General features: G+C 45.6%; 2 protein-coding genes across 2 annotated transcripts in view; both read right to left on the bottom strand.

The window, feature by feature from the left end:
- The window catches only part of LOC115125466 (voltage-dependent T-type calcium channel subunit alpha-1I-like), a gene marked incomplete at its 5' end in the record, with an annotated part of 168,195 nt that extends 158,433 nt beyond the window's left edge, over window positions 1-9,762 (bottom strand). Inside the window, 2 exon segments of the mRNA XM_065010953.1 lie at window positions 4,972-5,105; window positions 9,637-9,762. Of these exon segments, the coding sequence (XP_064867025.1) occupies window positions 4,972-5,105; window positions 9,637-9,762 (260 nt within the window).
- Window positions 1,603-2,226, bottom strand: LOC135564981 (homeobox protein ESX1-like; the record flags this gene model as incomplete). The annotated part of the gene is made up of 1 exon (XM_065011062.1): window positions 1,603-2,226. A coding segment is annotated over one exon (624 nt), but the record flags the coding sequence as incomplete, so codon positions are not given.
- Window positions 9,763-10,401: the final 639 nt, after the last annotated feature.

The following is a 10,401-nucleotide window of genomic DNA, read 5'->3' as shown; positions in this document are numbered from 1 at the left end:
TTGAGTGGAGCTGAAGGATGGAACTGGATGTTGTTCAGAGATAGATGGGAGGGGTTGAGTGGGCTGAAGGATGGAACTGGATGATGGGGGGTTGAGTGGAGCTGAAGGATGGAACTGGATGGTGTTCAGAGATAGATGGGAGGGGTTGAGTGGGGCTGAAGGATGGAACTGGATGTTGTTCAGAGATAGATGGGAGGGGCTGAGTGGGGCTGAAGGATGGAACTGGATGTTGTTCAGAGATAGATGGGAGGGGTTGAGTGGGCTGAAGGATGGAACTGGATGTTGTTCAGAGATAGATGGGAGGGGTTGAGTGGGGTTGAAGGATGGAACTGGATGGTGTTCAGAGATAGATGGGAGGGGCTGAGTGGGGCTGAAGGATGGAACTGGATGGTGTTCAGAGATAGATGGGAGGGGCTGAGTGGGGCTGAAGGATGGAACTGGATGTTGTTCAGAGATAGATGGGAGGGGTTGAGTGGGGCTGAAGGATGGAACTGGATGTTGTTCAGAGATAGATGAGAGGGGCTGAGTGGGGCTGAAGGATGGAACTGGATGTTGTTCAGAGATAGATGGGAGCGGTTGAGTGGGGCTGAAGGATGGAACTGGATGTTGTTCAGAGATAGATGGGAGGTGTTGAGTGGAGCTGAAGGATGGAACTGGATGTTGTTCAGAGATAGATCGGAGGGGTTGAGTGGGGCTGAAGGATGGAACTGGATGTTGTTCAGAGATAGATGGGAGGGGTTGAGTGGGGCTGAAGGATGGAACTGGATGTTGTTCAGAGATAGATGGGAGGGGTTGAGTGGAGCTGAAGGATGGAACTGGATGTTGTTCAGAGATAGATGGGAGGGGTTGAGTGGGGTTGAAGGATGGAACTGGATGGTGTTCAGAGATAGATGGGAGGGGCTGAGTGGGGCTGAAGGATGGAACTGGATGGTGTTCAGAGATAGATGGGAGGGGCTGAGTGGGGCTGAAGGATGGAACTGGATGTTGTTCAGAGATAGATGGGAGGGGTTGAGTGGGGCTGAAGGATGGAACTGGATGGTGTTCAGAGATAGATGGGATGGGCTGAGTGGGGCTGAAGGATGGAACTGGATGTTGTTCAGAGATAGATGGGAGGGGGATGGGGCTGAAGGATGGAACTGGATGTTGTTCAGAGATAGATGGGAGGGGTTGAGTGGGGCTGAAGGATGGAACTGGATGGTGTTCAGAGATAGATGGGAGGGGCTGAGTGGGGCTGAAGGATGGAACTGGATGTTGTTCAGAGATAGATGGGAGGGGTTGAGTGGGGCTGAAGGATGGAACTGGATGGTGTTCAGAGATAGATGGGAGGGGCTGAGTGGGGCTGAAGGATGGAACTGGATGGTGTTCAGAGATAGATGGGAGGGGCTGAGTGGGGCTGAAGGATGGAACTGGATGTTGTTCAGAGATAGATGGGAGGGGTTGAGTGGGGCTGAAGGATGGAACTGGATGTTGTTCAGAGATAGATGGGGGGGGTTGAGTGGGGCTGAAGGATGGAACTGGATGGTGTTCAGAGATAGATGGGAGGGGTTGAGTGGGGCTGAAGGATGGAACTGGATGGTGTTCAGAGATAGATGGGAGGGGCTGAGTGGGGCTGAAGGATGGAACTGGATGTTGTTCAGAGATAGATGAGAGGGGTTGAGTGGGGCTGAAGGATGGAACTGGATGTTGTTCAGAGATAGATGGGAGGGGTTGAGTGGGGCTGAAGGATGGAACTGGATGTTGTTCAGAGATGGATGGGAGGGGCTGAGTGGAGCTGAAGGATGGAACTGGATGGTGTTCAGAGATAGATGGGAGGGGTTGAGTGGGGCTGAAGGATGGAACTGGATGTTGTTCAGAGATAGATGGGAGGGGCTGAGTGGGGCTGAAGGATGGAACTGGATGTTGTTCAGAGATAGATGGGAGGGGCTGAGTGGAGCTGAAGGATGGAACTGGATGTTGTTCAGAGATAGATGGGAGGGGTTGAGTGGGGCTGAAGGATGGAACTGGATGTTGTTCAGAGATAGATGGGAGGGGTTGAGTGGGGCTGAAGGATGGAACTGGATGTTGTTCAGTGATGGATGGGAGGGGCTGAGTGGAGCTGAAGGATGGAACTGGATGTTGTTCAGAGATAGATGGGAGGGGTTGAGTGGGGCTGAAGGATGGAACTGGATGTTGTTCAGAGATGGATGGGAGGGGCTGAGTGGAGCTGAAGGATGGAACTGGATGGTGTTCAGAGATAGATGGGAGGGGTTGAGTGGGGCTGAAGGATGGAACTGGATGTTGTTCAGAGATAGATGGGAGGGGTTGAGTGGGGCTGAAGGATGGAACTGGATGGTGTTCAGAGATAGATGGGAGGGGTTGAGTGGGGCTGAAGGGTGGGACTAAAAACAATCAAAAGATAACTATTGTAAAATATACTGTGTCCGTAAAATGTATATAGTATATACAGTGGCAAGAAACACTATGTGAACCCTTTGGAATTACCTGGATTTTTGCATAAATTGGTAATCAAAATTTGATCTGATCTTCATCTAAGTCTAATGAACACGAGGGAGACAGAGCTGGTTTCAAGCACAGAGCGCAGCAGGTGTTTAATGAAAGGGACCATAGGAGGAGGCAGAAAGCTGGGTCCAGGGGCAGGCAGAAGGTCATACACGGTAGTCCAAAAATGTAAAACAGTACAGGCAGGGAATAAGCAAAAGGCGTCAGGAGTGAGGCAGGAAAAACTACACGGGAGGAGAGAAGGACGGGGGAAAACCAGAGCTCTGAAAAGGTGTATCAAAACAAACAATACCTCACAGTGATGGGGTGCCAGGAACTGAACTAAATAGTGTGGGATGATGACATGCAGGTGTGTGAACAGGTGATTAGAATTCCGGTGATTGGGATCTAGAAAGTGAGCTGGAAAGTGGGCTGCATTCCGGGGATCTAAGTGTTTGGAAGTGTGAGTTTTACTCAGACGTTACACTAAGTCACAACAATGGACAGACATAGTGTGCTTAAACTAATAACACACAAATTATTGTATTTTTCTTATCTATATTGAATACATAATCTAAACATTCACAGTGTAGGTTGGAAAAAGTATGTGAACCCCTAGGTTAATGACTTTCTCAAAAGCTAATTGGAGTCAGGAGTCCCTTAACCTAGAGTCAAATCAATGAGACGAGATTGGAGATGTTGGTTAGAGCTGCCTTGCCCTTTAAAAAACACTCACAACATTTTGTTTGCTATTCACAAGAAGCATTGCCTGATGTGAACCATGCCTCGAACAAAAGAGATCTCAGAAGACCTAAGATTAAGAATTGTTGACTTGCATAATGTTGTGCAAGGATACAAAAGTATCTCTAAATGCCTTGATGTTCATCAGTTCATTGTAAGAGATATTGTCTATAAATGGAGAAAGTTCAGCACTGTTGCTACTCTCCCTAGGAGTGGCCGTCCTGCAAAGATGACTGCAAGAGCACAGCGCAGAATGTTAAATGAGGTTAAGAAGAATCCTGGAGTGTCAGCTAAAGACTTACAGAAATCTCTGGATCATACTAACATCTCTGTTGACGAGTCTACGATGCGTAAAACACTAAAAAACAATGGTGTTCATGGGAGGACACCACGGAAGAAGCCACTGCTGTTCAAAAAAAGTGCACCTGGATGTTCCACAACACTACTGGCAAAATATTCTGTGGACAGATGAAACTACAGTTTAGAAGTTTGGAAGGAAAACGTGTGTGGAGAAAAATGTGTGCAGAGAAAAATGTGTGCGGAGAAAAAAGTCACAGCACACCAACATTGAAACCTCATCCCAACTGTAAAGTATGGTGGAGGGAGCATCATGGTTTGGGGCTGCTTTGCTGCCTCAGGGCCTGGACAGCTCACTATCATTGATGGAAATGATAGGTGACCGCTGTAAAGGTTGATGAGGCTGCTGTCAGAACAGGCTGAGCTTATGCATTTATAATGAGCTCTTTACCCAATGGACTAACTCAACCACCCCTAACAAACACACACTATTTTAATAAGGATTTTATAGAGCTAGAAAGAGAGAGAAAGGGAGAAATAGAGAGAAAGAGAAAGTGAAAGAGAAGGAAAGAGCAGGAGGGAGAGAGAGAAAGAGAGACAGACAGAGAGATACACCAACACCTGGCATGTCATGTGGCTCAAAGCAGACAGAAGCATCTTGTTATGTAAGGCATCACAACACAACAGCAACACTCCATGTGAGCTGAGCCCTGCAGCACAGAACAGACAACAGCACAGAAGAGGCTCCAAACAACTGCCTCAGACTCCCCACTATTATCTCTAATGACTTCAAGGATTTCAAACCTGTTCTCAGAGAGAGGTTTAAAGGTTTGAAATGGGGTCTGTTTTCATGTTGGTGAGGGCAGGGGACTATGTATGAGTTGCTGTGGTGTGTGTGTGTGTGTGTGTGTGTGTGTGTGTGTGTGTGTGTGTGTGTGTGTGTGTGTGTGTGTGTGTGTGTGTGTGTGTGTGTGTGTGTGTATGAGAGAGTTGTTGTGGTGTGTATGTGTGTGTGTGCTTGCTTGTGTGTGTGTGTATGTACGTGCATGTGTGAGTGTGTCTGTGCACCCATCTACTTGAACTCAACTGATTTCAACAACATCAAACCAGACATTTACCAGCTCGACATCAAACCCTAGTTTTAACACAGCCTGGCTTTGACAGCAGAAACGTGTGAAGGGGAAACAACAGAAGAAGCTAAACTACAGATGTGAGTCTAAAAGGCCCTCCCTCTGCATCTCTGCATCCAGTCTACTGCAGCATCTGCCAAGAGGTCTGCAGCTTTATGGTACAGTGTGGTAGTGCACTTTCTCATAAACACATGGCTGCTGGTTGAAGCCCTACATCTGCAGAGTATGTACAGTACTATCTATGATTCAGTAGTATTCACCTAGCTCCCACCTACACTCTTCACAGGAAGGAAAGGATGAAGGAAAGGAAGAAGAGTGATCTAACCCAGACATGACGATGAAGAAGTCTAGTCTGTTCCAGGTGTCGCCAAGGTAACAGCGTCTCCCGAAGATTCCCAGCGCCACCATCTTCACCACCATCTCCAACGCAAAGAAGATGTAGATGAACGCATCGAACGCCTGACAGAGAGAGAGAGAGAGAGAGAGAGAGAGGTAATTTGTCAGATTTATACAAAATGAGGAAGCACATACTCTTGAAACTGATGAAAACACCTGTTGATAAAGAAAAAACACACACACACACACACACACATGCACACGCACACACGTTTTCGTGTTCTGAAAATAAAACGACCCTAGCCCAAACCACTGCTGTGGGTGTAATGTCCCGCCCAGCGACAGTGGCTTGATTGGTTGTGATTATTTTCTGTCGCAACTAGCAGATGGGACAACAATGAAAACATCAACCTTCGATCAAAACACTACTTTAAGTAACTTGTTAATGATTATCAATTAACAGAGTGACTGGGACATTATTGCATCTGTCACTGACTGTGTGTGTGTGTGTGTGTGTGTGTGTGTGTGTGTGTGCGTGCGTATGCATGTACTGTATGTCTTTGTGTCCTAGTTATGCATTAAAGGTCCAATACAGATGTTTTTATCTCAATGTCAAATCATTTCTGGGTAACAATGGATTATTTTCAATTAAAATGGTCAAAAAGAAACAAAAATAGCTTCTTAGTAAAGGACAATTTCTTAAGAGAGAATTTTGCTCGGACTGTCTGGGAGTGGGGAGGGAAACACTGAAAATAGCTGTTATTGGCAGAGGTTTGTTGGTCTAGAAACTCATTTACCACCTGGTGATGTCACCATGACAGAGCTTGAAGAATTTAGAAATGAATAATGGGCAAATATTTCACAATCCAGGTGTGCAAAGCTCTTAGAGACTTACCCAGAAAGACTCACAGCTGCCAAAGGTGATTCTAATATGTATTGATTCAGGGGGTTGAATACTTATCTAATCAAGATATATTAGTGTTTTATTTTTCATTAAGCTTTAAAAAAAAAGATCTTCCACTTTGACACGACAGAGTATTTTGCGTAGATCGTTAACAAAAAACGACAATTGAATCCATTTGAATCCCACTTTGTAACAGAATAAAATGTGAAGAAATCCAAGGGAAGTGTTTAAAGCACAGGAACATACTGAGGACTGCACTGGGACTATACCACCGATATCCACTATCTGCACACTACTGATTAGAGAGGTAGTCAAACGCTGTTATTTGGTGCGGGGGGTCCTATAATCTCCTTTGTTATTGGTGTGTTTTTCATTACACTGCGATGTGAGTGGTCGAGAGGGCTTGGGGAGATGTGTGTGAACATGTGTCGCTCAGCGACGTGTGGGCTAATCATTTTGATGTGTGATGAAGTTAGCTCCCTCACACACATACAAGGACACTGAAACACACACACACACACACACACACACACACACACACACACACACACACACACAGCCCATTTAAAAGTAAAAATGCACATCCAGAGATGGGCATGGACACAATTCTTACAGATACTGGCTCATCTAACATTCATAGTGGATACTGACAACCTGACAACGTTCTGCTTAATTTCTTATTCATAGTGAGCTACAGCCGGGGGCCTTGGCTCCTGTGTGTTGAAACAAGGAGGTTTGACTGAGCCTTTCCAAGCAGGGCCATGCTATACACAGCAGGAGAGGACACACACACATGCAGCCTTTCAGATTCTCTATGTTACGTGGTGTGTCTGTGTGTCTGTGCGTGCGTGTGTGTGTGTGTGTGTCTGTGCGTGCGTGTGTGCAGACGGTGTCGTTAATTACGTAACAAACGCTCAGCACATGTAATGCAATGTTCACTATATCAGCCACTACATCAGTCACCAGTGGTGTAAAGTACAAATACTTTAAGGTACTACTTAAGTCGTTTTAGGGGTATCTACTTTACGATTCATATTTTTGACAACATTCACTTTTACTTCACTACAATCCTAAAGAAAATATGTCCTTTTTACTCCATACATTCCGTGACACCCAAAAGTACATGTTACCTTAATGACTGGCAGGACAGGAAAACGGTCCAATTCACACACTTAACAAGAGAACATCCCTGGTCATCCCTACGGCCTCTGATCTGGCGAACTCACTAAACACAAATGCTTTCTTTGTAAATAATGTGTTGGAGTGTACCCCTGGCTATCTGTAAATAATGTCTGAGTGTTGGAGTGTGCCCCTGGCTATCTGTAAATGATGTCTGAGTGTTGGAGTGTGCCCCTGGCTATCTGTAAATGATGTCTGAGTGTTGGAGTGTACCCCTGGCAATCTGTAAATGATGTCTGAGTGTTGGAGTCTGCCCCTGGGTATCTGTAAATAATGTCTGAGTGTTGGAGTGTGCCCCTGGCTATCTGTAAATAATGTCTGAGTGTTGGAGTCTACCCGTGGCTATCTGTAAATAATGTCTGAGTGTTGTAGTCTGCCCCTGGCTATCTGTAAATAATGTCTAGGTGTTGGAGTGTGCCCCTGGCTATCTGTAAATAATGTCTGAGTGTTGGAGTGTGCCCCTGGCTATCTGTAAATAATGTCTGAGTGTTGGAGTGTACCCCTGGCTATCTGTAAATAATGTCTGAGTGTTGGAGTCTGCCCCTGGCTATCTGTAAATAATGTCTGAGTGTTGGAGTGTGCCCCTGGCTATCTGTAAATAATGTCTGAGTTTTGGAGTCTGCCCCTGGCTATCTGTAAATAATGTCTGAGTGTTGGAGTCTGCCCCTGGCTATCTGTAAATAATGTCTGAGTGTTGGAGTCTGCCCCTGGCTATCTGTAAATTATGTCTGAGTGTTGGAGTCTGCGCCTGGCTATATGTAAATAATGTCTGAGTGTTGGAGTCTGCGCCTGGCTATATGTAAATAATGTCTGAGTGTTGGAGTGTACCCCTGGCTATCTGTAAATAATGTCTGAGTGTTGGAGTGTGCCCCTGGCTATCTGTAAATGATGTCTGAGTGTTGGAGTGTGCCCCTGGCTATCTGTAAATGATGTCTGAGTGTTGGAGTGTACCCCTGGCAATCTGTAAATGATGTCTGAGTGTTGGAGTCTGCCCCTGGGTATCTGTAAATAATGTCTGAGTGTTGGAGTGTGCCCCTGGCTATCTGTAAATAATGTCTGAGTGTTGGAGTCTACCCCTGGCTATCTGTAAATAATGTCTGAGTGTTGTAGTCTGCCCCTGGCTATCTGTAAATAATGTCTGAGTGTTGGAGTGTGCCCCTGGCTATCTGTAAATAATGTCTGAGTGTTGGAGTGTGCCCCTGGCTATCTGTAAATAATGTCTGAGTGTTGGAGTCTGCGCCTGGCTATATGTAAATAATGTCTGAGTGTTGGAGTGTACCCCTGGCTATCTGTAAATAATGTCTGAGTGTTGGAGTGTACCCCTGGCTATCTGTAAATAATGTCTGAGTTTTGGAGTCTGCCCCTGGCTATCTGTAAATAATGTCTGAGTGTTGGAGTCTGCCCCTGGCTATCTGTAAATAATGTCTGAGTGTTGGAGTCTGCCCCTGGCTATCTGTAAATAATGTCTGAGTGTTGGAGTCTGCCCCTGGCTATCTGTAAATAATGTCTGAGTGTTGGAGTCTGCCCCTGGCTATCTGTAAATAATGTCTGAGTGTTTGAGTGTACCCCTGGCTATCTGTAAATGATGTCTGAGTGTTTGAGTGTGCCCCTGGCTATCTGTAAATAATGTCTGAGTGTTGGAGTCTGCCCCTGGCTATCTGTAAATAATGTCTGAGTGTTGGAGTCTGCCCCTGGCTATCTGTAAATAATGTCTGAGTGTTTGAGTGTACCCTGGCTATCTGTAAATGATGTCTGAGTGTTTGAGTGTGCCCCTGGCTATCTGTAAATAATGTCTGAGTGTTGGAGTCTGCCCCTGGCTATCTGTAAATAATGTCTGAGTGTTGGAGTCTGCCCCTGGCTATCTGTACATAATGTCTGAGTGTTTGAGTGTACCCCTGGCTATCTGTAAATGATGTCTGAGTGTTTGAGTGCCCCTGGCTATCTGTAAATAATGTCTGAGTGTTGGAGTCTGCCCCTGGCTATCTGTAAATAATGTCTGAGTGTTGGAGTCTGCCCCTGGCTATCTGTACATTTTTTAAAAGAAAACTGTGCCGTCTGGCTTGCTTAATATAAGGAATGTGAAAAGATTTCTACTTTTACATTTACTTTCGATACGTAAGTATATTTAAAACCAAATACTTTTAGACTTTCACTCAAGTAGTATTTTACTGGGTGACTTTCACTTTTACTTTAGTCATTTTCTATTAAGGGATCTTTACTTTTACTCAAGTCTGATAACTGGTTACTTTTTATACCACTGTCAGTCAATATATCAGTCACACCAGTGTCACAGGAAGTCTAAAGAAAGGCTGGTGTGGAGGGTGGGGAATGGGTTCTCACTTCTCACCGCATGTAGTCAATAATCAACTGTAATCAATACATCAAATGATAGTGGTGAAACTGAATTTATCGAACACTTTTTACAAAGTAATTAGTCGCAGAAGCATTACCACTTTGCGGGGGTGACGTTTTGACAGACAGACAGACAGACAGACAGACAGACAGACAGACAGACAGACAGACAGACAGACAGACAGACAGACAGACAGACAGACAGACAGACAGACAGACCTGTAGTATCTGGCAGCGGTCTGAAGTGCAGTCGATGTTCTCACAGGGCTGGTACATCCCCAGGGTGACACAGTTGAGCAGAATCACCATGATACTGATCCTCTCGAACCACGTATGGACAGCAAAGGGTTAAGAAACACAGTGGACAACCAGGGACAGTACACACACATACTGAAAGGCAATAGCATATCATACTCGCAAATAAGCAAACATACAGTAGGCACATACACACACGAACGTATGCGCGCACACCCACACGTGCATACAAATAGTGAAAGGCTTTCATCATATGATACACAGACACACTCACAGGTAGAGCTGCACTGGGTGATGCTGAGTGGTGCTTGTAAATGAAAGGGATTAACAGACTGGTGCCGGAGGGAGGGGAATGGGGATGTAAAACAAAACTGTCTCTGGCTCGAAGCCAGCTGCACTCAGACACTATATCAGTCTGTCTGTCTGTCTGTCTGTCTGTCTCTCTCTCTCTCTCTCTCTCTGTCTGTCTCTCTCACTGTCTATTTGTCTCCTGTGTCCCTGTGTCTCTGTCTCTCTCTGTCTCTCTCTGTTTCTCTCTGTCTCTTCGTCTCTGTCCAGGTTTGTCCCAGCACTCTTACTGTACTTCTTTTCTCCTCTCCTTAACTTCACGACTACGAAGCCAGGTGATTTCTCACAAAGCCAGGTGATCTCTCACAAAGCCAGGTGATCTCTCACAAAGTCAAGTGATCTCTTACAAAGCCAGGTCATCACTCACAAAGCCAGGTGATC

This window comes from Oncorhynchus nerka, linkage group LG26, assembly GCF_034236695.1.
Source record: "Oncorhynchus nerka isolate Pitt River linkage group LG26, Oner_Uvic_2.0, whole genome shotgun sequence".
In the NCBI taxonomy this organism is placed as follows: Eukaryota; Metazoa; Chordata; class Actinopteri; order Salmoniformes; family Salmonidae; genus Oncorhynchus; species Oncorhynchus nerka.
The sequence above is the reverse complement of the archived record's forward strand: the minus strand, read 5'-3'. Positions and strand labels throughout refer to the sequence as shown.